The sequence below is a fragment of the Medicago sativa genome, chromosome 4, assembly GCF_051527215.1.
Source record: "Medicago sativa cultivar Bolivia chromosome 4, Bolivia_mono, whole genome shotgun sequence".
Classification (NCBI taxonomy): domain Eukaryota; kingdom Viridiplantae; phylum Streptophyta; class Magnoliopsida; order Fabales; family Fabaceae; genus Medicago; species Medicago sativa.
Window position 1 is genome coordinate 81,729,709 of NC_140752.1, and position 26,799 is coordinate 81,756,507.

A 26,799-nucleotide genomic window follows, 5' to 3' on the forward strand; every position below is an offset into this window, starting at 1 on the left:
TTTCAAAGACATCCCTGCTTTTATAGGCAAACTCACTTTCAAAGACCCTTTCCCAAGGGTTAACTAACAACAGTAATTTTTTTTTGAAAGGAATTAACAACCGTAATTATCTTTTCCTTTTTGTAAAGCACTACATTATACATGAATTTTAAATTCAGCCAGACCACACGGTCGAAATCCATTTTAATTAATTCTCAATAGGCTTTGCTCTTGTCAAATTAATTGAGACGGTAAAGTTGATACCAAAAAAATAAAGCAAACTCACTTTATAAAAAAAGGAATCTGATGGCATTGAACCGAAGTATATTGATTCATGAGCCTTGAGATGTCCAACTAGATCATCGCAATGGAAAAAAAAACGAATATGATGGGAAGAAAAAACGTCGGAAATTTTCTTGTAATGAAATTTTTCATTCATCCTAACAGAAAGGAGTCTACAGAAAGAATAATGAAACCCTGTACACATTAGGCTAAGTATGATTACGTAGTTATGATAAATGGATATGACATACAAGAAAAATTTGGACCACTATACAAATTGATGGACCAGGATTCTCTCCAATGAGGTTTTTAATGGAGGGTGTCCAGTGTTAATCTTTGCCGTTCCTTTTCTTTTCAATTATTAAATATGCAATTAATAAACAAAGATGAGTGGACTGGATTCCACTGGACGGTGCAGTGACAGGAGAGGATCTCCTCCCCAAATTGATGAAGGATGCCATGTGAACACTACACCACCTACAATACGTAGAATGGAGAAACCAGTACATTGTGCTTTAATGCTGATATTATGAATCCCCCTTCATAATAATTAGTTAAGCTACAACAATCAAGCTTAAGTGTACATGGTTATTTTACACTGTACACTTACACAAGCAGCCCAATGCTCAAAATCTATGCTGCCTGGCAGAAAGCTATTTTACACTGTACGTAAGAGAGACACAAACATAAAAAGCAAACATCAGAGAAAAATGTTCATTGAAAAAAACCATAAAACAGCCACTACATGGTTAAATAAAGGATATAATTCATAAATGCTATCAGGGGAAACAAGTTTTACACATGCATTCAATCATATTTTACAATGTAACAGATTTTAATAAGTAAGATATTACTAAAATAAGGTCAGATGCATCTATAAAACTTGTTTCCATGGCCGGCACGTATAACTAGTAAACTCTAATGAACACTGAATACCTTAAACAGAAAAGCCTGCAGTGATGGATAATGTCTTTCACTGAAGCATCACAACTTAGCATTCCTCGAAACCTGGAACCAACAGAAAACAGCAACAATCATAAACCATATACAATAATAAAGATTGCAACTTGAAGTCTTTATAAAATAAATTAATAGGAAAAATGGAGACACTTCATGACAATTCCACTTAAACAAAAACAGAAAGATACAGAACAGATAGACAACCATAGCACTTCACAACAACCGGAAGGAAAACTTCTGTTGCTTATAAACAAATCTTTGCTTTCTTTACTAAAAGGTTTCGCCAAAAGTAATACGATTTTGGTCTTTCATTATACTGGGAAAAGGGGAGATGATAGAATAATAAATTATATGGGAAAATGTGAATTATGTTTGATGTTACAATCCTTATTTTATACTAATACCAGACTCATAATCTTAATTGAACAAGGAATCAAATCATGATATATACAAAATATGGAACCTAATTCGAAAAAATAATAAATTTGGGGTAAATTGTTCAATTAAATGCTTATTTAATAAGTACTTATTATATAACAGTTTACGTCATAACTTCTCATGCTAAGTAGGCTATTTGTATTTGCAGATACACATCGAAAAACTATTTGCATGATCAACAATAGTTCTCACTATAACCAAAGAATTTGGGGTAAATGGAAATTGAAGTGAGAACAAGGATATGCTCTACACAAGCTGTTTCTATAAAAATATCTTGGATAGCCTATCACTAAACAAACAATGGGCATATCACAGAGACACAAACTATTCTTATGTTTATCCAAACACTTACCCAAGCACTCATATCTGAGATAAGCCAAATTTAGCTCTACACAAATTCTTCCAAACACTCCCTTATACAATTTATATAAGTTTTCCCAACCACTTACCCAAGTACTCATGTCATGAGGTAAGTTCAAATAATCTGTAAAGAAATTCTTCCAAACATTCCCTTATACTAATACTGGACTTCCATAAGGAAACAAATCATGATACATAAGGAAATGTGAAAACAAATCTTATACATAAGGACGGTGGCCAATTTCTAAGAGATAATCTAAGATACAACATTTATGATAGAGTATTGACATAATGAGATGTTTTCCGGCAGGTTTGTATTAGGTAAGGATCAAACTTAACAGGTTTGTATGCAACCTATCGAGTCTATCTTAATAACTTTACAGACACCTCAATATAGAGAAAGTCATCCCAACTATGTTGGCGCCACTCCCACCAACAATCATCCGATAAAGAAAAATGTGTGCACAACAAATTTTGAAATTAAGGTGTAGATTTGTTTTCCTTTACTATTGTAACAAATTTGTTAACATAATTACTGTGGTTACAAGGTGATTGTGTACAATATTTATTTCATGATTCTATATCCGAACTTCCACACTAGAATCCTAATTCCTAGCCACCTTCACTGTGGTAACCCCAATTTACCTTCATTGTAGTTTTAGGTTACCTTCAGTCGGAGTGCCTTCATAGAACTTCTTTTTCTATCTCCTGTGAGACTTATTGGATAGAGATCACACTTGTTGACCTTAAATCAGGTACGAAGAACTCAAGAGGCTATTGTATGGTGATAAATTTGTTACTAACTTATCATGCAATCCAAATTAACATGATAGGTCAAAGTACATAGAAATCCTAATTCCTAGCCACCTTCATTGCGGTAAACCCCAATTTACCTTCATTGTAGTTTTAGGTTACCTTCAGTCGGAGTGCCTTCATAGAGCTTCTTTTTCTATCTCCTGTGAGACTTATTGGATAAAGATCTCACCTGTTGACCTTAAATCAGGTACGAAGAACTCAAGAGGCTATTGCATGGTGATAAATTTGTTACCAACTTATCATGCAATCCAAATCGACATGATAGGTCAAAGCACATAGAAATAAACAAACATTTCATCAAGAAAAAGTTCAACAACAGTCTTGCAACTACGACGTTTTCCCAAAGAGTGGTTTCATGATCTCAATTGTAAGCTAAAAATGATAAATATTCATTCATCGGTTTGAGAGTGTATTAAGGCAATTAACAAAAAAGAAACCATTATTAGTTTTGTAACATATGTGCTATTATAATTGTTGTACTTAAGAGTTGATTGTTACAATCATAATTATCTAAATTTATTTTCATTTAACTCTTTAATTACAATAGATTTGATAGAGCCTATATGTTTGTATCGATTTAATTGAAAAAGATAATGACAACTCAGATTCTCTTTATTATTTCTTTCTGAGTGTGTTGTGGAATTCTTTTAGGGAAACAAAAAGCTCTTAACTACTACTACAGTTCAATTAGGAAAATGCAGAAGGTATTCTCCATATGCAAACCATACGAAGTAGAGACTTGCATAAAAAAAGTTATTCATTCCTACATCATGTTTTATCAAGGACATCTCCTTAAAGTAATGTCCCCAAACTCTCAAACTAGTTATCAACTCAAAAAAGAAAACAATTCACACGCAAGTCCATCTTGGAACAACTTAAAATTGAATAAACAAAAATTATATTATTAATTTTCTGTTACAAGGAAACTTAATATTTATATACATTTATAAATTTGGAAAGGACTAAGTGAGGAATATAGAATACCATTAGCTAATGTGAATAGCGGTATATAACCCATATTTTTATGAGGCCACCTGATGGGGAGGTTCAACCAGAAACTTGTAACAAAGTACGGGCCATGCAAACTATAGATTCCTTCTGTTCTTAATAATTAAATTCTTAGACATTTCATTACTTCCTCTCATGTTTCCTTTTCAAAGTTTGTTTCCTGTGCTTCTCATTAAGCCCGTTCAATGGTTTTTGTTCGAGCAACCAGATGAGTCCATGCACAAATTAATGCTATGACATGAAACATCTAATTACAGGACAAAACAAGCACTAAATGAACAATATGAGAAGCTTAATGCATGTTAACATGTTTGCACCAAATTCTAAGACAGAAAAGAATCCATATGGAAAAAAAGAGAAGAAACAAATAACTTCTTTTAAAATTGGGGAAGGGAGAAATTATTATTAATTAAAGTGGCACTCTGACCAGTTTACTACTGTCCTCGGGGGGATTTGAATTCCGTCCTTTAAGCTGTAAGCTGACATCGCATGGACAAATAACTGGTTCACATTAAACCAGCTCAAGTCACATCTGTTGTTTTGAATCCACCCTAAGTCAACCATGTAAACTCCTCTTTTTCGGTAAACTTCTGACTTTATTAGCAATTTTACGATTCTACAATTCTATGTTGGTTTGGCCTAAAATGTAAATTTTATATCATTCGTTCGTTTGCTTAATTATTTTTGAGGTGCAATATGTGTGTGTGTGTGTGTGTGTGTGTGTGCGCGCGCCTTAAAATATAATCTTACGTGTCTTAAAAAAATGTAATCTTACGTTTTCAATATTATTTTTTTTCTACTTATTTTTAAACCAGCCCTAACTTTAGTGCTAAAATTTCATGATAACTATTTATCCACTTAAAAATACTTATGCTTTAAGATGGAGCTGGAATGTTGAACTATCGTTGTTTGAATGAGGTTATATTACGTATATATGTCACGCATAGGTTTTTCAATATTATTTCTAATATTTGGTAAAAACTTACTAGTTTTACGAATCGATTCTACGAGTCGATTTGAGTCTACGACTACGTAGGATCCATAAGTTTACCTAGAATTTCGAGTTTGACAACCTTACACTTGGACCCATCAATTATCTGGCTTTACATTTGGCCATTTCAATAGACCATACCTTTTAGGAAACTGCGTTCTAAACACTTAAATAAAGTCATTAAAAATATCCCAAAATTAGAGATGCAAAAAGGTTATGCTAGGCTATGCATAAGTTGGACAGGTCACTTTATAAAATGCTGGTCTTTGCATGTATAAAAATAATAGATGAGCTGGCGAATAAAGCAATAAGGCCTTTTTTTAAGAGAACTTACACTAAAATCTGAAGAAAGAATTTACAAGTCTCTGATAGTATGGACAACGAAATCCTACTGTTGAAGCCTAAGCCGATTGAAGAAGACCAAAAAATGATACTCAGGAGCCCAATACACAAATCCAACAACAGGCCCTGCTTTTATGTGCTGCAAAAAATTGACAAAAGGTAAGACACTATTATAAAAAATTGCACCGAAGTAAAGGTGGACTACAACAGCAAAGGCTAAATAATTAGACCGAGCTCGGGAATACAAACCTTTCCATCAAGAATCACCAGTTCGCCGTCAACCCATCGAGGATTCTGAAACCCTGGCTCTGCCAATCTTCCTTCACCTTTATAGCGAGCAATCTGAAAAATTAATAATATCAAATAAGATTACAGAACAAAAATAATTTTGTATTCTTTAATGTGAATTGATGACAATTTAATAAAAAAAATTGGAGGGAGTAGAGAATGGAGATAGCAAGGAAACAAAAATAGGAAACCCTGCAAAATATAAAATATAAAATAAAATAAAATCATACCACTCCAAATTCTTCAGGAATTATGCCTTTATGTGGAAGTTGGTACCCCTTTCCAACTTTTGCACGAAATGCCACCTAAGGGGATCAAGGAACATGATTAATGAGATTTATGATTAATAGTGCACAATGCAAAAATCGGCTTCCAAAAGAGACCACACATTTCACACACAAAAATACAAGAAATATCTTAGGTTCCATTGAAATTGGTCAAAACCACATCATATCTGACTGTTTCCAAAGAAATAACTATCCACTTCTAACAGAACACATTGAGAATCTTCTCCAATCTAGTAACAAGCTTAAAATTTTGGTTATCATATAACAAAAACAAAAGAACAATAATGATGGTTTTCAAAGTTTAAAATGTTTTAACTACTTCACAAGACAAACCAAGTTGAAAGGCTGGGCAGCAGAACATGTAATAAAGTATCAACCATATGCCAGTACTTATTATTACATAATGATGCTTTTAAATGTAATAGAAACACATATTATATTCATGTCATGGAACACCCAAAATTTATGCATGGGATGCACTCAACCAATGTATGTGTTACTCCTAACACAACGCCTAGAACAATTGCCAGCTTAAGATAGCAATCAAAATTGTCAGTCAATCAAGTCATCCAGCACATCACTAGCCTTGCTATACCAAACTACTTCTAAAAACAACATCTAAGTGCAAGACGATACATTATGACTAACTAGAAGTACAGGAGTTCCATTTTCCTCTTATATGTTCTGTCCATGAGCTGTTTGAAGCTCAACAGCACACAGGACCTCAAATACAAAAGTCCATGAGATACATTTGAAGAAAAGCGGTGCCCTAGATCTTTGCATAGGATAGGATGATTGTGAAGCTGTTTAAAATCATCTCTCATATCATACAAAGAATGACCTAAGTCACCGATTTGCAGTGTGGGTATAGTCTTTGTACATGTCTTCTAAGTATCTATAACTTTGAAATTGTATACGATTGTATCTAAGGAGACCCTAAAATGGACCAAGATGCTTCCGGTTACAACGGTTTTTTAAATGTTTGTATATTTTTGATTTAGGGCATCAGAAATCGAAACATAAACACCGTAAACCCCAGTTCCACATTTTGAAATTGGATATCTTAGAAATGCCATCTCCATGGTTTTACACATGGGTTCACCTTTTGATCCCTTTTTCACGAAGTCTATATTAGAGGGAGTGAGGGACCCTTGTTTATACATCTATCAATTAAGTTATCAATATTTTAATTCATTATAAATGAAAATGTTCTAAAATATTTAGCTTGTGTAACAATTTGGATTTGAATTAAAAAAAATCATGTATTACCTTTAAATTTCTTCAAACATTAATATTTATTATTTTCAATACATGCTTTCAAATTAATAAAAAAGATAAGTCCATTTATCTTGATAATGACTACTTGCATAGAAAAACCATTGCTATCATGGTTTAAAATTCACGGATATTTTTCATTTATCAGCACCAACATCGTCCAACTTCTGATAAAACACCGCATCCCCCCTCCTCTCTTTTTCTCCCAGGTGGGTGTATTGCATATATAGAAACCAATATCACAGAATGAAGGATAGAAATAAAAAAAATAAAAAGTTGGAGGTCAGTAAAATAAGTTTCATGATATTACCTGGCCAGCTGGTACATAAGGATCCCCGGTTATTTTCAAGGCTTCTACATACTCATAAAACTCGAGATCTGAAGCCTCCTTCGCCCTACCGTCCTCTTGCCATTGACCATATCTACGTCTCATTTGAATAACTTCAGAAGAGTAAACACCGTATGCACCAATATATAAGCCTGGTTGAAAATGAGAATATTTGTTACTTGGTTTGCAATAAACTAAAGATTAAAAACAATCATTTTACTGTCAGAAGCAGTCAATAATAAGCACCTCCTAATAATCAAATGACAAATAAAGAAGAAAATCACCATTTAAGGGATCAAATGAAGTTGGTATTTCAATGCGATTGAAAATCGTTGACCCAGATAATGGTTGATGATTCTGAGCCTCGCTTAGAGTGAGACTTATCAATTCTCCTACCTCTTTCAGCACCTATAAGATTGAAGCAATGCATTATAGTCTAAGCAACTTGTGACTAGATTTTAAGAAGGATAGTGAATTTTGCCATAAAAAAAAAAATGATTTGCAGATTTTATGTGAATACTTAGCCAACCTTTGCAGGTACTTTATCCTTGCCAATGAATTTTGCAAGATCAGAAATAACATTATCAACTCTGCGACGACCTTGAAACTTAATTGATTTATCTGATGAAGATTTCCCTTTGTCAGGACCATCCAGCTGATTGACTTCGTTTTCAACAGTAAAGGAAAATGAACGACGCTCCTTGATCTCCAGCTTAGCAGGAACTCGAAGCAAATCTCTAGGGGATAAATTGCTGGAAAGTTTCTGCACAAGACCACCAATGACAACTTTGACAGCAATTTCATTCTGTTCTTCACGTGCAAAAGTTCCAAGATCACTATTTATCACAATCCCATCATCTCCCTCTTGATCAGTTTCCAACTTAATGTCTTCCAGATCCAGAATTTCTGTATCATTTTCCTTGTCTTCATCTTCACTGTCATCTTCATCGCCGTCGTCTTCGTCGCCGTCATCTTCTCCATTTTCATCTTCATCCTCACTCTCTTCTTCCTCAAATAATTCTTCAATCACCTTAGACATTAGATCCTTGTCTACTTTCTCTGGAGTTATCACTTTGAAAATCTTCACCTTCACACCAGGAATCATATCTTTCAAGACATTCTGAAATCCAGGTATTCCCTCAGCAGGGTCAGAGCCATCATTCCTATCATCACCACTTTCTGGATCTTCAGTACTCACAACAAACAGCTCACTTCTGTCTTCTGTAGATTCCATTGAACTCGATCTCCCACTAGCATCCAATGGTTTAGAGGACGTTGTTGGGGGACCGTGGTAGGACCCTTTTCGCTTTAGGTACACAGCCTGAAAATGAAAAGAATACTTTATTGCAGTATTGCTGTGGGATAACATAATAGGTTGAAACTTGAGACTGGGTTATATATTATCTCTTAATTTTATTAAAAAATTGTTATAATTGTTATTTTACTTTATCATTAAATGTAGTAAATTAAGTTCCATATAAGTAAAACTTGAAACCACAAAAAACTGGTTTAAACCCAAAAAAAAAAAAAAAAAAAAAAAGTTTCAATTCAAACTTTCTCTACTCTGGATGTAGTTAATAAGTACATTGCTACTCTCTAAGTCTCCTTCATGAGTACCGTTTGACAAAACAAACCAATTTTGGGCCTGTTTGTTTACACCTTAAAAAATAGTGATCCCGTGATCGACCTTTTTCAGAAGCTGTTACAACCTTAAATAGCTAAAGCTGATTTTGTTTTAAGTTTTTCCTTTTTTATTTTTTCTCAAAAATAAAATCTTACTTTAAGAAAGCACAAACAGATTGCCCTTTTAGAGAATTCAACTAGGAGATGTCTATTTTAGTAATTAACAACCTAGTTAATCAAATTAAGTTTCACTCTACTCACTACTGTCCTCATAAATCGTTCTCTCAACTTAATAACTACTTATTAAACCTTTACCTTTCCCAATAACTACCATCTTCATAAACTTTATCAATTGAAAACTTTAAACTTATGTGATCAATATTTCAAAATTAGACAATTTTAAGTATCAATCAATGATAATATAAAAATTACTTGTCATAAATTATACATTCATGAAGATAGGGAGAGAAATATTTGGTAGCTATTAGGATAAATAAATTAATATTACAATATTAAAAAATGTCGTGAATGTATAATTTATGACAAGTAATTTTTATATTATCATTGATTGATACTTAAAATTAATATCTACTAGAAGATCACGGATTATTAAGTCATTGAATTAGCATCTAACAAATGTAAGGTATTGCCTACAACTGATCCAAAATGGATCTGCCCCTTCCTTGGACCAGATTACTCTTTTGTAGTATTATTGACAGTTTAAAAGTACATTGTGGTTTCTCTTTATTTTGTTTTTTAAAAATTAGTATTATGAATTTATATAAAATAATAATTAGAGACAAGTCTGAAGTTGGTAAATATTTACTACTGGGAGAGAAATATTTCGTAGCTATTATTAGGAGAGATAAATATCTACTCATTTAATTGTTGAGGTTTTTAATTGCTAAAACGACAGTCACATTTAACTGATTTTATTCAGCAGAAAGAGATTAAAACTGTCTCTTTGTCCAATACAAGTGAGTAAATGCTTAACTGATTTTATTCAGCAGAAAGAGATTAAAACTGTCTCTTTGTCCAATACAAGTGAGTAAATGCTAACCAATACATGAAGGAGAGTAGGTTAGCATTCCCCATTGGGCCTCCTTAGTATTTAGGGGAACTCGACATGATTCTAATAGAAATAAAGTGAGGTCTACTACTGAAGTCAGAAGTTTCTGAGAAATATGGCAACATTACCCAAAAAAACCTTAATATATAGCTACTAGGTCGCATTTGTTAATCCAAAATCAAATTAAAGACAATGTGAACCTGCATATGATTGAACCTACATTTTCCCAACTAAAAAAAAAACTTAACCTAAGAGGGCTTCATTTCCATATTCTAAAATCCAACTCAACACCTACAATACAAATTGGTTGGTGTTCCAGATTGTCTTATAAAACCAAATATATGACAAAATTATAAACCTTATGCTAATCTAGATAAGAGATTAGTGTATGAATGAAATACAAAAAATGTGAACGGATTATGAGCTACAATCATACAAGCAATGCACTTAATTCTTGCATATGTAATCCCAGTTCCCCAAGTATTATGACTGTGATTAAACACTAGTTTTCTACACAGAATAACCATCAGAAAATTTGTTTAACTGTCAGCATGAAAGATGATCTTATATTCAGATAACAAAATTTTGAAGGGGAACAGAGAATCCATCTTCAGTGCAATGATCTATCTCTATCAAAACATGTAGTTTAGATATGGTTGCTCTCGTCTAAATAACATTAACCGAGAAAAAAAAACATAGAAGTTATAGGGTCAGTCAAGTAGAGATACCTGCGACTTAAAGTCACCTTTTTTATCCATTGTAAGAAAAAACTCAAATAGAGGAACACCAGCAGCAGATGTTGCAAGTTGCCTAGTGAAAATATGGTTGAAGGGTTAATAAACAGAAACCACGCAGAATAACCAAAAGCATCACGTACAGAAATAGTTTAAAACTATTAGATTTTTATATTGGGTCTAATTGATCATTACAAAATCGGCTTGAAAAGTGAGGAATACTTCTCATTATAAAATCTTTTCAAACTTGAGTTTTACCCAATACACCCCCTCACGCCCAACACTACTGGGCTTGGTGTGTGGATAGTTCGGTGGGTAGCTTGGATTGACAGGTTCTTATGTCGTATTGGGTTTTATCATTGGGCCTAACTCATTCTTACAAAACTAGCTGGTAAAGTGAGGGATGTCAGTCATTATAAACTTGACATCTAGAATCCGGGCCTAAGTCAACCCTACAAAACCAGCTTGTAAGATGAGGGATATCTCCCACTTATAAATTCATTTTCAGGCTATATCCTATCTAATGTGGAACTCTAAACAGAAACATCAAAAAGTGAAAAGTTCTTTCCAAGATATGATAGTAATAAATCAATGCTATTAAGATAGATTTCATTCAAGGAAAATAGATAGCAAGACGAATAGTTGCAAGTTTTATACAGAGAATCAGGTTACAATGCTTTGTCTGATGACATCTGAGTATAAAACCCCAGGGTATAATTACGGTTGAAGTTAGGTTTTTGTCTATTTAGCACAAAAGCATAAATGTAACTGGTAAATAATTACTATCATCTTATTTATACACAAAGAAACTAGAGTTACAAACAAGTGTATAAGCATATATGAATAAGTCCCCTTCAATGAGCTTATTAAAGTTTACCTACTACAAGTATCACTTGTAATTTTGACCATATTTCAATGAGCTTGTTACAACAACTTTATAAACTGCATAGATATACTTCGGGATTAACACTAACAGAGTGTGCTAAATTTCAATGATCAAAAGAAAGGGAGATAACATGAGAAAGTTATGATACAACATTCTTTTTGAGATAAATTGAATATTCTAGAGCTGAATCTGTAATTGCGTTCTAAATTATATAGGGATCTAAATCTGCTATAATGTATGTATGCAGTTAGACCGTAATGCTAAAGGTTCCAACTAAACCTCAACATTAGAGACCTAATAGAAACACAAGCCGAGACAGATGCTTTACAGACTAGCTACTCTAACAGAAAAGATGGACGCATAAATGGTTAAATTATTCCCGAACACTCCTTTTATCCCGAAAAAATGACCAATGTTTTCTGTGTTTTAGTTTCAGGTTGAGGTTGGGGAATACGTTTTATCTTTCAGGAGGCAAATTACCTAATATGTTTTCTATTATCATGATATAGAAATTACCTAGGACTATAACTCCTTGCCACGTATCTTCCATGCTCTGGAGTTATGCGAATAATTAGACCATGTGGATCGTTCACATCTTTTGAAATACCAGCCCACCAACCCACCTGCAAGAGCCGATATATGTGTAAGTTTAAATGATTTTTCTGGATTGGTTCAAGATACATACCAATATTACAAATTACAAATCAAAAACAGATGTTACAAACAGTGCAAATTATTGACTTGGCATACAACACTAAAATGTCACACCACGGCATTTATCTATTTAAAAGAAAATAAAGGATACAATCAACAGAATAAATAAAGAATTGAAAACATATTTAAAATGAAAGTGAAAAAAAATAAAAAAAATAATAAGCAAACCAAACATTCAATAAATGGATTGTTATTTGCAATCAGACTATTTCATAATATTGACTGCCATTAGATCCCACAACTGATTTGCAAGCTCAAAGAATAATTTAGTCCGCAAAAACTCTTAGTCTGCAAAAACTCCTAACAACAGATGCAGTAGCGAGGAAAGTCTTATCAACCCAAGTAATAGCAATTTAAGCAACAGTATGTATTACTAGGGTCGCCCTATGACATTGCAGTTGACATTCTATTTCCACCACAATGCAAAGACATTCATTAATGCTTCCATTAAACAAATTCCATAAGAACTTACAAGTCCAGCACCCGCTTTATCTCTTAAAAAAGCTGCATCATTGTACCGCTCTTCTTTTATGGCTCTCTGCAAGATTAGAAAATATATATATATATATATATATATATATATATATATATATTTAAATTATACGCAATATAGTGACAAAGTAAAGCACAAAATCAGCTAACAGTATAACCCTCATTCATCAAAATCCCTACTTTGAGAAGAGTTATCACTTTCCCAACACTGTCATTGTTAGCTGCAGCTGCGATCGCCACCTTAAGCTTGGCAGCTTCTTCATAATCCTCCACATATACAGCATGACGTAATTGAGACTGTTGAGCATAAAAAACGCCAACCAAAGAATTAAATTATAAACAGGTTTAAAGAAATCCTACTAAAGTACACCAACCAATGAAACACTAACACACACATGACACGTCGACACCGATAAAAATTTGGGGAAAAAATGAATTAATTGAATGCAGTCACATGGATAGGTGACGACGTGACCAAAACAAGGTGAACAGCTAACAATTCATTTTACAAAGCAATTAACTACACAGTTGATTTTGAGAATGGGTCTAATTCTGCGAAAACTTTCATATTAAAGAATGTCCTTCATGAATTAAATAACAGAATTAACTTTGGATGAAGAAAGAATGCGTATTATAAGGAGTACAGTATAATAAACAAATGTGTAAAAGATGCCAGAGTCGTGAAATTCAAGAACCGTAAGTTTTGAATTTTGCGCAAGAAAAAGTTTCATTAGCGCCAAAACATAAAAAAACTACCACAACATTCTACAATAATTAACATCGATTAATTCACAATATAATATACACTACTGGAAAATCGAAATTCATCAGAATCAGAAACAATCATTAGCAGCGACGCACCTTGAGGATAATGAGAAGACGTTCCTGGTCATCAACCTGATCGAAATGCTGACGCCAGCGATTCCAATCCCAATCATCATCGTGAACATCACCGTCTTCTTTATCAGCAGCACGGCCTCTCCTCCTAAGCAAGTTCATATAAGAATCGAATTGTTTAATTGCGCCGGTTACGAATTCGCTGAGCATCGAATCCCACCGGCGGTTGTTACCGTCGCCATCGTTTGTACTGTTGTGGTTGTCGTCGGAGACGGAGTTGAGACAGAGGCATAACGGTTGAGAAGGGAAGTGAAGAAGGGAAGGGCGTTTGAGAGGGAAGGTAGTAGAGAGGTTTTGTTTTGGGAAAGTGAGGTGTGGAGTAGAGAGAGATGAAATTGAAGAAGCCATAGCGGTGTAAGAGAAATGAGAAAGAAAATTGGGGAAATGTTATGTGTAAGTGTTGTAGCTGAATGGTGTGTGATTGGTGAAAACATGAGGCTGCGATCTTCACTGTTAAAATTTCGGGTGAGTGATACTCACCGCTGAAAATATTTTTCAGGAATAATAAAGGGATAAGGAGTCAAATAATAAAAACTAGTGTGTTAACCCCGTGCCATGCACGGGTGACAGGGCTCTACTATTTTTTTTTTAAGGAAGGGCTCTACTATTTTTTAAAAATTAAATTTTAAAATTACATTATTTTTAGTTTTTTTTAGTTTTTTTTTCTGTAAAGTAGTCTAATGGCAAGAATTTATTTTTAAGGTGAATAAGTGGAGTTTCTGGGATTCGAACTCTGTCTATTGCATGCATTGTCTCTACCAACTAAGTTATGCTCACGATGACGGGTTTTTTTTTCTTTCTATTTATCAATGAAATTATTTACCCCATGTTTTTTTTTCCTTCATGTTTATCCTTTTTTTATATCGCAAGTACAAATATGTGTCTCATGTTTTTATGTTTATTAGTTGTTCCAAGTTTTTTAAAATATTTATTACTAACAAATACTTATCCTATTTTTTTATGTATCAATGACAAATAGTCTCGCGAATGTTTTTTTTTTTTTTTTACATTTTTTCAGTTATAAATTTTATACTTGCATATACTTTTTTTCTTTGTATGTGGTAAGTATACGTCTCATGTTTTTTTTAATATTTATCATATATGTGTATTATACTTGCATATACTTTTTTTCTTTGTAAGTGGTAAGTATACGTCTCATGTTTTTTTAATATTTATCATATATGTGTATTTGTCTTGTATCTTTTTAAATATATTGTTGTTTTTCTTTATATTTTTCAGAAATAAATATTTATCTTTTGTTTTTTCTTAATAAATCAATGAAAAATATTTATCCTTTGATTTTTTTTATATTAATTAGTGACAAAAAAAATTTGAGGGCCAATTAGTGACAAATATCTAACTTTGTGTGTGTGTGTGTCTATATATATATTAGTGATGAATATTTGTCCCGTGATTTCTTTTTTTTGATGTATTGTCCCGTGATTTCTATGTATCAGTTATTTCTATTTTCCCATAATTTTTATGGATCAGTTATTAATATTTGTCTTGTTTTTTTAAATATTTTTCAGCGATAAGTATTTGTTTCATTTTTTTTAATATTTGTCAGTGATTTCTTTATTTTTTTTAGTATTTGTTCCATGATTTCTATGTATCAGTTACTGCTATTTTCTGATATTCTATTGATTTGCCCATCATAAATCTTAACTTGGTTTTTTTCATTTGGAGCTATCTCTAACATTCTCAATCCGCCTTTTTTTATAAATATTATTGAATTGAAATTTTAAATCTCTTTATCTCCTCAATCTTTTTATTGAATTTGTCTTATATTTTCACTCTCAATCGTTTAGCAATATGTAATTATTTTTTTTATATATGAAAATCAATTTGTACCGTTATTGACAAATGTTGATGTATTTTCACATTGATTATTTTCACATTCAATTCAATTCTCATCTGCCAATCAGAAGTAATTTAAGAATAAGTCAAATTATACATTTTTAATGTCATTAAAATTTTATTTGTGTTGTTTGTACAACATAAGGACATGTGTTATTGTTTTAGATAGAAGAAAGGAGGATGCCATGTGGATTGGTTATTTCAACCAATGCTCAAATGTATGTATAGGAGAGGAGATAGGAGATAACATCTTAGTATAATTACCGTGATTCTGAACAGTAGGTATCCCTGGATTTAATTAAATACATTAGTTATGAGTTTTAACTTTTTTTAGTGAAATTGTGGAATTTGTCAATCACCTTTCCATAACTTGATCTTTCCAGGAAAAACCACCACACATGCATTGTCAGAAGATCCAGATAAAATCAGTCAAATCACCCACAAAATGACCATGAAAAATACACTTGAATCGATAACTAAATATACCAAAAACGTTTTCATGTCACTATTACATGAAACATAGATTTTATAAGTTAAAAATCAGACAAAGAGTTATTTGTAAACAAACCCATTATTTTCTAAATCCATAGAAATAATCTTCGTCATAACACCATCAAAAATATATTCATCTTCAACCTCAATTTTAGCCAGCATCCCGATTATATCTTCAAATCGATACAAACTTATGTAGTTAAATTTAATTTTTAAAAATATTTTATATCATATTATTTTGTTTTAAAAAATTTTAAAAATGTATCAAAACTCACCAACCATAACTTCAGATTTGTAACTATTCGAAAGAAAAACTGAAGGATGGGTAAAAAAATAGGAATAATAAGGCACAATTCCATGATCAACAGGTCTAATCTTAGTCTTATCTGTAAAGTTCATACAAAATCTATATGATGTTGTCATGACTTCTTGTATTTTATTGACAACGACTCTAAAATTATACATGATAAAAACAACTTCTTCTTTCAAAGAAAATTCGCAATTGCTAAAAAGTTCACTACCAACCATTGCATGTATCTTGTGACCCTGCAAGCAAAATAATTTAAAAAATTGCTCATATAACATTTTAATCTTATAAAGAATGAAAGCTTAATAGTATTATAATATAAAATATAAAGAAACTTATATAATTATCCATTAAAATCAAATGGATTGTAGTTGAATTTTCAGAGCTATTCGAATTGGTAGTTGACCATAGTCTTACGATTTTTGCAAAAAAGCACCACTTACTCTTATTGTTGGTAATGTTAATAAGAGAGTCATAGTTATGAGCCATTTAGAAAAGAAATTTAGAAAAGAAAGAATTTTGATAAGAATGATTGAGTGACTCAGAATGATTTTGTGAATGGCAAAGCATCATTGAGCTGAAAAATATTTAAACCACAAGTGTCAAACATATTTTCATTGACCCTGCAAATTTTGACCCTGCAAATTCTAAAGTTACTGTTTGTGTAAAATGCATTGAATGATATTTTAGTGTGGCATTTACACGGTTTCAATAGAAAGATCAGATTTTTATAAACTTTGTCAACGGTTTCAAAGCTTATGAAATAGTCATTCCATTTTAAATTTACTAATAGAAAGATCGGATATAAAAAGATCAGATTTTTTTTTCTTTCTTAAAATGTCACTCCAATTTAATGTCAATTGACGTTACATTTTAATGTCAATTAATAATAGGCAGAGTCAATATTTCATTTTGCTGTACAACCAAAACCGTTCATGTGATTTTTAAACCAAATTAGGACACGTGGCAGGCGAAAGCATAAAGGATGATGGTTTGCCAAGTGGATTAGTCATTTTAACCATTCTGTTTTGTATGTATAGAGGATGAAAAAGACAAAATTTTCTTTCTACTTTCTTTTCATTTTTTTTCATAAGGCAAAATTATAAACTAAGTAAATCACGGTTTTGATTTTTTTTTTTTTTACTTCAATATTGTTTATTTAGCAATTAAATCTCTCTTTGCAGGAGTAAGGATCAAACTCTTAACCACATGCTTAAGGGATCAAGTTCCTTACCACTTGGACTAATATATTGACGGACGAAATCAATCAAATTTTGAAGAGGTTGACGATTTCACTTTGCATAATGTCACGTGGACGGGTTTCATTGAAGATATTGTTGTTTATTTGAGATCGTTGCATTAGCGTCTTCCAACTAAAGATATTTAATTTGAAGACGAGGGCAAAGTTTATCATTTCTTTCATGTTTGGATAGATGTAACTTGAACAATACATCTAAACATTTATTCTTCGATTGTCCAATCTCTGGAAAATTATAAGTGGGTGTTTTATCTTTGTTGGAAATTAGTTATGCAATGACAACTAATTGTTTTGATCATGCGCTCAGTTCACAAGTTTGGTTTCTCATGGAAAGAAGATGAATGAATGGTTTCATGCGATTTAATTGTCATGCTAATGGTCGGTATGGAAGCATCACAATTATACAATATTTGATCAATGTGACTGATTAACTTGTTTTTCTTTCGATTTATTAAAGTTGTTGATATGGTCATGGATGAAATCCATATATAAAATTTTTCAAAGCGATTTCTTTCAGTTGAGCACTCAACTGTTAGGACTTAAGCCCATGAGAATAGCCCAACCCAAAAGACTAGTCCAATAGGTGGTAGAACCTCAAGGCTTAAGTACCACATCAAGCACTTTGATATACTCGATGTTAGGAGTCCCACATCGAGTATATCAAAGTGCTCAGGGGCGTATCCTTTCATTATGAAGGGGTAGCCTTGGCTATCCCAAAAAAATTATTATTCTTTAATTAGCTGGTATGTATTTATATCCAGCTACCCTAAATAATAAACATTGAGCTACCCCAAACAAGTTTAGTTACCGAAAAATAGCATAAATAAAAAAGTAAAAAAAATTATTATATGATTGATAGATTTATTTGTATTGGTTTGGTACTTTCGCTCTCAATAACAATTATAGAGAGAACCTTTTCAACAATAAAAAAACTAGCACAACAATAGTCATAATTAAACATAACCTATTTGTGTACATTGGAAAATATATTATTAATCTATTTTGTAAATAGTCATTTATAGATAAAATTGGCTTCTTGAAACACATTTTGTCCAACTTTTTAAATAGCTATTGTCAATTTTTATCATTTGAGTTAACTTTCATGTATTGGTTAATTTTCCTTTCAAAAAAAAAATGTATTGGTTAATTTTCAGATTATTTTGATTTTAGTCTACAAAACTTGCGATTTTTTTAGTTAAGTTCCTAAGATTTTGTTTAATTTTAGTCCTTATTTTTTTGTTATAAAGATGAAATCCATGACTAAAAACACCTTCCTTTTTTTTTTGTAAAATTTAAAAAATCGAGACAGAAATTGAATAAATTTGTTTGCAAGGACCAAACCTAAAAAATTATAATTTATAAGACTAAAAATATATTTTATCTTTAAATTTAATACGTTGGTTTTAATTATTTTTTTATAGTTGGCCCCTGCATAAAATTTTTCCTAGCTTCGTCGCTGAAAGTGCTTGATGTGGTACTTAAGCCTTGAGGTTCTCCCACCTATTGGACTAGTCTTTTGGGTTGGGCTCTTCTCATGGGCTTAAGTCCCAACAATAACAATTACAATTGGTGCTTTCATTGAGAGTTGGACCAGAGAGTTGGACCACGGAAAGGGCTACCTATAGGCTGGATTAAGGTGTGAGTGAAGCCTATAGGCTGGATTAAGGTGTGAGTGAAGCCGCCAAAAAGGGAAAGTGAGTGAAGCCGCCAAAAAGGAAAGGGCTAGTAATATTTTTTTTTTAACTAGATTAGTTTTTGACAAATGCTAACTTATGTCACAATTGATGCTTTCATTGAGAGTTGGATCACGGAAATGGCTACCTATAGGTTGGATTAAGGTGTGAGTGAAGCCGCCAAAAAGGAAAGGGCTAGTACTCCCTCCGTTTCAAAATGAGTGTCGTTTTAGGTGTTTACACACATATTAAGAAATGCAATGATTAAAAGAAAGAGAATGGTTTATTTTACCAAATTATCCTTATTAACTATTGGTTAGTTTTAAAAGTAATACTTTGAAAGTAGTGTGCAGAGTATTAATTGGAGGGTACAATTGAAAAGAAAAAGTTATTATTGCATTGGAAACTGAAAGCGACACTCATTTTGAAACAAATTTTTTTGGCTAAAGCGACACTCATTTTGAAACGGAGGGAGTAATATTTTTTTTTAACTAGATGATTAGTTTTTGACAAATGCTAACTTATGTCTTCAAGGATACATGTTAAAGAACTAATTATAGAAATATATGTATCAAAAGTCGTGCATTCAACTTCCTAAAAGTTAAAATAACCGTAACAAAAAAAAAAAGTTAAAATAACCCTTACATGTTATTTTTGGTTTGGTGTCACCATTTGCTCTGGTGCTTTATGTAACAATTAATGTAGCAACTTTTCAATCTTATATTTTGGACTTATAAAAAACGTGTAACATTTTTTTTAGGGGAAAAAAACGTGTAAACATGACTAATATGTGAGTCATTCGTTGCCAACGAGGTAGGCAAAATAATTAAACGCTATGATTCATGGATTCTAGCTAGCTGGCTAGCCATTGTAGGCAACCACGATAGTTAATTACTGATGGCAACAATAATTAATGGATTATGGAATTTACAGTACACTCTTTCAACATAGCGTGAGGTTGAATGAATAATAAATAGTATGAAATGCTACAATGAGGATGGACACACATAAGAATTAAAACAAGGGAAAATTATTTCACATTCATTTTATTCATGCATTATTGAATTAGTGCATATTAGAAAGGGGAAAAAAGGTTATTTTTCCTGTTCTTGACAGTCTACTGAGAGCATAATTTAATACATCAAGGGAAAATAATTATCCCACACAGAAAACAGTTTGGAAAGACATATTAAGACTTTCTAGCAGAGGTCATGAAGATCTCTTATGAAGTAAGGGGTCGCGGATGACTTGAGGCTCAAAGTCTGGTTTCACATACTTGGCAAGTGTCTCCGCATACAACTCGTATCGTGCAGTCATTCTGAAACACCACTTGTCTTTAAGCTGCCTACACAGGTTAAGATCCATGTCTGTTATTAATAAACCATCACTGTTACGTGATAAAGACGGCGTGCAGGATGCATCTGGTGCTGAAACATAGCTTGATCCATAAAAATATCCCAAATCTGTATGTGCTGACTTGCCATCACCAGAAGTAAATGGATTGGGGAATATCTCAGTCCCAACGCGGTTGATTGCAGCAACAAAGTAACTATTTGTTATTGCAGCATAACGTGCCTGAGAAACATAACAGTACTAACACCTTCATTTATTTATTTTGGTAAACAAAAATAACACCTTTATTCCGTGTATGATTATGAATATATGCAGATGTTCTACAGGTGTACAATCTGGTTGTATTTGCATATAAAATTAGTCACAGCTAGCTGTCCAGATTAAACAGGAAGATTAACGCACGCCAATTTTCTTATCTTGTCATTTATGAACAAATTTCCTGGTGAATATCAGCCTACATGTATTAGCATCGAATAATGTTATAAACATTAAGAAATACCAGATAAGAGTTTAACATGTCTTCCATTAATATAAACCAACTAACCTCTATTGGCCACATTGCTTCAGTGAGTTCACCAACAGTGGCACAAGGATTGAAAACAATTTCAGCGCCATTCAAGCCAAAAGTTAAACAGTTTAAAGGATGGTGCCTACCATAACATATATTAATGGCAATCTTTCCAAATTCTGTTTCAAATACGGGGTGACCTGTATTTCCTTCCATATAATATGTGCTCTCAGTAAAGTCTCCGACTCTTGTTACATGGTTCTGCCAAATGTTGTGTCTTCATTAGATAGCTGAAACACGGGCTATTCCATTAGAAGTGAAAGTAGAAAGTTTAGGAAATTTACCTTCCTGTGTATGCCAATTATATTGCCGTGATTCCCAATTACAACGGCAGTGTTCCAAATAATCTCTCCGTGGTTCATATCCCTCTCAAGAATTGGGCTTATAATCACCATGTTATACTTCAGTGCAAAGCTTCGCAAAAATTCAGTTGATTCCCCGTCAACAGGTTCTGCAAATTCACACCACTTCTTCTCTCGTGTAGAGAAACCAAATGGCATCATCCAAAATTCCTACAATCGAATTTTATAAAAACAAACATCAAATGTTTTCTGATAGAAAGAAGAAATCAGTTGATTAATGTTCATATGCATGCAACCTACTTGCAAGCATAATATGTTGACCCCTGATGAACCAGCAGCATCAACAATGGGCTTTACTTTTTCAAAGATAGCCTTTTTTGGTCGATAAAGTGCACAGTTGTTGGGAGGGCAATAGAGTTCTGAATCAAACCAACCCTCACAACTCGAGGTTCCCTTAATACTTCTTTATCAGCATGAAAGCAGAAAGCCTGAAATAAATAAACTTAAAATCATGAGACTAACCAAAAGTTATAGCTTAAATAACAGATAAGTTTCAATGCTGAGGAATAAAGCTGATGTGTCGTCTCATCGAGAAATCGAGCATACACTCCGTCAGTTTAAGGAAGCAACACAACTAAATTAATCCAGCATACCTTTCATCTTGTGATATCATTAGGGCAAAAGTGAAAAGTATTCATACCTGGAGGTCAAAACCATGTTTCACGGAGAGAGTTGTGGCAGATTCCGGTAGAGCAATTGTTTCAAGTACTTTTCCACAATTAAGCCCTGTAAGCAGACGATTGACTTCCTGCAACACAGTACTCATATGGTGATTGGTGAGCCATCAGAAAATATGTGATTGATGCAAGCAAGCAAACACCAATGCAATTAAACCAATTTAGAAGGAAAATATACCATCCACTTTCCATGAAGATTGAATATTCAAAAGCAAAAACATGAGTATCAAGGAAGCTAAATTTTTAAAGACAGATGGAATCAAACAATTGTTCAGATGCTAGTGCAATGTAACAGTTCGGTAAGTGGTTAATTACTACTCTTATCAAGATTTTGAATATCAATAACCACAATTTTTATTTGAACATAATTTTCATAACTAATCTGAAAATTATGATTAGTTACATTCATAGTCTTGTTAGATTCCTTAATTAATTGAGTTAGCCAAATATTTAAATTGCATTAACCATGTAGTAGTTTGAGTCTCAAAATAACACAACTCTTTGGAATATCATTTTGAAGAGAGTCAGAAAACTTCACTTCATGATGGTAAATAAGAGAATCCAGGAATGTCAAGAGCAGTTGAAAGTATAATAGACAGGCTAAAATGATGAATTCAGCATGTGAACAGAATGAATAAATGGGTTTGAGTTTGAGAGTAGAGTGACCTGGAAGTGATGAGGTTTGAGATTTTCCTTGAGAAGATGGTGAAGGGAATTGTAGCTACAAATAGAACCATCCCCATACTTAGAGAGCTTGAGTTGTTCATTCTCTTCTCTGTTTTGGGACTTGTCCATCTCCGTTGTGAGACTGTTTGGAAGAGTGACAGTTCGAACACTCTTCTTCGCTGTGATGATGATGATTTATTTATAATAATATTGAAATTACGAGGAACATGCATAACAGAAACAAACTCCATGGTCTCCATCAACATATGTCAGACTTGGACTACAAGTCAATAGCAGCCACTGCAAGTATTAGATTAATCAACTAATAAAAATGTGATAAGAGTTGAAATGTTTGCGTGAATGAATGGATGGGATTGAATAAGTGTTTGGGGTACTAAAAACAAAACCTTGTCACTTGTCCAAGTAGACTTCTCGTTAATTAAATGAAAATTGTTGTGCAATAAAGCAAAATAATAGCAATATATTAAAAGCATAGAGATGAAGAAGAAATAGTGAAAAAGTATAGAATTTTTGCATTATCCTCTTTAAGGTGCAATCCTTACAATATGTCACCCGAATCTATTTACAGGCCATAAATCTTGTATCTTACAACCTTACAAGTATATTAAGAGCCTAATATAATACATCGAAGTTAAGAGAAATCTAAAAGAGTGAAGGTCATTTCGTCATAGAAGATATATACTATATTCATGGATATTGAGCATATGATGAATTGGTGGTCGTAAAAGGAAAGTTCTTGTTAGTTGTTACACTTGCACACAGAATCCAAAATGAAAATTGAAAACATTTGTAGGCAGTGATGGTAATTATAGCAACACAAATTAATGGATTGTGGAATTTAAATACACTCTTTCAATACACAATGAAGACGAAAGAGTAATTAAATTAAAATGTTACAATGACGATGAACACGCCTTAATAATTAAAACAAGGCAAAAACAATTTCAGATTCATTTTATTTATGTATAATTGAACTAGCTTATTTTAGGAAAGGAAAAAAAGTGATTTTCCCTGTTCTTGGCGGTCTACTAAGAGCCGAATATTGGAAACTTCATTTGAAGTTGTTTCTTTTGAACATAATAGATAATATACCACACAGAAAACAGTTTGAAAAGAATGTAATGAACACTTTCTAGCAAAGGTCATTAAGATCTCTTATGAAGTAAGGGGTCACGGATGACTTGAGGCTCAAATTCTGGTTTCACATATTGAGCAAGTGTCTCCGCATACAACTCGTATCGTGCAGTCATTCGGAATCCCCATTTGTCTTTATATTGCCTGCACAAGTTAAGATCCATGTCTGTTACTAATAAGCCATCCCTGTTACGTGATAAAGATGGTGTGCAGGATGCATCTGGTGCTGAAATATAACTTGATCCATAAAAATGACCAAAATCTGCGTGTGCTGGTTTGCCATCACCAGATGTAAATGGATTGGGGAATGTCTCAGTCCCAACCCGGTTGATTGAAGCAACAAAGTAACTATTTGCTATTGCAGCATTTCGTGCCTGAAAAACAATAACACCTATAAGCCATATAATCATGCCAATTTTCTATTGTTTAGTCAATTTTCTGTAGGTATTAGCATAAAATAATATGTCATGAACATTAAGAAATACTCAGAAATCGATCAGAAACAATAATCAGCAGAAAGGAGTCTAACATGTCTTCCATCAATATAAAACAACGAACCTCTATTGGCCACATAGGTTCACTGAGTTCACCAACGGTGGCAGCAGGGTTGAAAACAATTTCCGCACCATTTAAGCCAAAAGCTAGCCAATTTAAAGGATGGTGCCTACCATAACATATGTTAATGGCAATCTTTCCAAATGCTGTTTCAAATACAGGGTGACCAGTATTTCCTTCCATATAATATGTGCTCTCATTGAAGTCCCCAACTCTTGGAATATGGTTCTGCCAAATGTTTTGTGTTCATTAGATAGCTGAAAGACGGGTATTCCATTAGAAGCAGAAGTAGAAAGTTTAGGAAACTTACCTTCCTGTGTATTCCAATTATATTGCCGTGATTCCCAATTACGACGGCAGTGTTCCACATAACCTCTCCATGGTTCACATCTCTCTCAAGAATTGGGCTTATAATGACCATGTTATACTTCTTTGCAAAGCTTTGCAAAAATTTTGTTGATTCTCCATCAGCAGGTTCTGCAAATTCACACCACCTTTTCTCCCGTGTACAAAAGGCAAATGGCATCATCCATGCTTCCTGCAATCAAATTATATAAAAATAAACACTGTAGGATTTCTGGTAGAAATAAAAAATCTACTGACAAATGCTCATATGCATGCAACCTACTTGCAAGCATAGTATGTTGACCCCCGATGAACCAGCAGCATCAATAATTGGCTCTAGTTTCTCAAAAAGTGCCTTTTTTTGGTCCACAAAGTGAGCAGTTGTTGGGATGGCAATAGAGTTTTGAATCAAACCAACCCTCACAACTCGAGGTTCTCTTAATTGTTCTTTATAAGCACAAAAGCAGAAAGCCTGAGACAAGTAAACTTAAAATCATGAGACCAACGAATACCATAGCTTAAATAAGAAATAAGTTTCAATGCAGAGGAAAAAAACTGTTGTGCCATCTCGTTTAACCAATCCAAGCTCATAGATTCCGACGACAATTTGATAGACAACAACCATACAAGAAAAAGAAAGATTAATTGTCCCCTAGTTAGGAAAGAGTGAAAAAAGAGATGAATGAGAAATGAAAGTGTTTTTATAGTTTGCTATAATCATTCTTATACGATCATTCAATCCATATTTCGGTCCTGCCAACTCAAAAGAGAGGGTTCGGATCAAGTGATCTCACTTCCCGTTAAACATTGTTGGAAACAATTGTCTAGCTTAAACCAAGTAATTTCACTTCCTGTTAAACATTGCTGGAAACGAGTTAAGAAATGTGTGATTCACTTTCTGAAATGTTTTAGCATAAGAAAACATAAAATCCATGACTTAAAAAGCAGCAGCAGATATTCATGAGTTATCTATACAATTGTTTTAGAAGCATATTTTTCATAAGCAATTCAAGAAAAAGTGAATTGTATTCATACCTGGGCATCAAAACCATGTTTGACAGAGAGAGCTGTAGCAGATTCTGGGAGAGCAATTGTTTCAAGCACTTTTCCACAATTAAGCCCGGTAAGCAAACGATTGACTTCCTGCAACACGATACTCACATAGCATCAGAATATATGTGACAGACACAAAGAACCAATGCACTTTCCATGCAGATTGAATAATATAATTTTGATGAGAGTCACAAAACTTGATGATAAATAACATAACATGATCCAGGAAAGTCAAAGTCATATATGATGAACAAAGATGATGAATTCGGCATGTGAACAAGATCCGATAAAAATTGAAGTATAGATACTGATATAGTAATAATGATAATAATTGGTTTGAAAGAAGAATGACCTGGAAATGATGCGGTTTAAGATTATCCTTGAGAAGATGATGAAGGGAATCGTAGCCACAAATAGAACCATCGTTGGAAAGGTTGAGTTGTGCATTTTCTTCTCCGTTTTGAGACTTCTCCATCTCCGTAAGAGTGGCGATTGGAAAACTCTTCTTCGCCGTGATGATGATGATGATGATGATGAGTTTATGTTTTGTTTTCTTTCGCACGTGAATCCATTTTATTAGTATTATCTTTCATTGCGTGTTCTTTTTATTTTATTTAACGTTAAATATGTTTTTGATCCCTATAAATATGTCAACTTTTCGTTTTAATCCCTCTAAAATTTTCCTTCAACTTTTAGTCCCTATAAAATT

General features: G+C 33.0%; 2 protein-coding genes and 1 pseudogene across 6 annotated transcripts; all 3 read right to left on the reverse strand.

Moving 5' to 3' along the window:
- Positions 1–390: 390 nt before the first annotated feature.
- Positions 391–14,192, reverse strand: EX1 (UvrB/UvrC domain protein (DUF3506)). Of its 4 annotated transcripts, none has more exons than XM_085704355.1 (14): positions 13,734–14,192; positions 13,053–13,169; positions 12,853–12,918; positions 12,183–12,289; positions 10,775–10,856; positions 7,884–8,675; positions 7,639–7,762; positions 7,337–7,506; positions 5,695–5,769; positions 5,426–5,518; positions 5,169–5,315; positions 2,935–3,004; positions 1,198–1,269; positions 391–924 (listed from the first exon to the last, which is right to left on the reverse strand). In XM_085704355.1, the coding sequence occupies exons 1-11, from the start codon at positions 14,115–14,117 to the stop codon at positions 5,223–5,225; spliced, it is 2,103 nt and encodes a 700-aa protein (XP_085560481.1). In that variant the 5' UTR covers positions 14,118–14,192; the 3' UTR covers positions 391–924; positions 1,198–1,269; positions 2,935–3,004; positions 5,169–5,222. The 4 variants fall into 4 exon arrangements, with proteins under 4 accessions (XP_085560481.1, XP_085560480.1, XP_085560479.1 ...); XM_085704354.1 differs by having other exon boundaries at positions 2,935–3,012; XM_085704353.1 differs by having other exon boundaries at positions 2,935–3,041.
- A 6,178-nt stretch (positions 14,193–20,370) lies between these two features.
- Positions 20,371–23,159, reverse strand: LOC146932626 (beta-ureidopropionase-like; annotated as a pseudogene). The gene is made up of 6 exons (XR_015007188.1): positions 22,983–23,159; positions 22,280–22,387; positions 21,880–22,067; positions 21,562–21,789; positions 21,254–21,478; positions 20,371–20,931 (listed from the first exon to the last, which is right to left on the reverse strand). The product of XR_015007188.1 is annotated as a beta-ureidopropionase-like (transcript).
- Positions 23,160–23,809: 650 nt separating this feature from the next.
- LOC146932627 (beta-ureidopropionase-like) lies at positions 23,810–26,638 on the reverse strand. The gene is made up of 6 exons (XM_085704358.1): positions 26,443–26,638; positions 26,073–26,180; positions 25,321–25,509; positions 25,003–25,230; positions 24,696–24,920; positions 23,810–24,511 (listed from the first exon to the last, which is right to left on the reverse strand). Exons 1-6 carry the CDS (start codon positions 26,563–26,565, stop codon positions 24,149–24,151), a joined length of 1,236 nt encoding a protein of 411 aa, XP_085560484.1. The 5' UTR covers positions 26,566–26,638; the 3' UTR covers positions 23,810–24,148.
- Between the last annotated feature and the right edge of the window lie 161 nt (positions 26,639–26,799).

Coding starts and splice junctions, on each gene's coding strand:
- EX1 (XM_085704352.1), bottom strand. CDS start 14,117: ATGGCTTCTTCAATTTCATCTCTCTCTACTCCACACCTCACTTTCCCA. Junction 12,290..12,852: donor ATAAAGCGGGTGCTGGACTT/GTAAGTTCTTAT, acceptor CGGCTCTTGCAG/GTGGGTTGGTGGGCTGGTAT. Junction 5,770..7,336: donor CTTATGTACCAGCTGGCCAG/GTAATATCATGA, acceptor TGATCCCCTTAG/GTGGCATTTCGTGCAAAAGT.
- LOC146932627 (XM_085704358.1), bottom strand. CDS start 26,565: ATGGAGAAGTCTCAAAACGGAGAAGAAAATGCACAACTCAACCTTTCC. Junction 25,510..26,072: donor AACATGGTTTTGATGCCCAG/GTATGAATACAA, acceptor TACTTGTCTCAG/GCTTTCTGCTTTTGTGCTTA. Junction 24,512..24,695: donor AACCTATGTGGCCAATAGAG/GTTCGTTGTTTT, acceptor ATTGTTTTTCAG/GCACGAAATGCTGCAATAGC.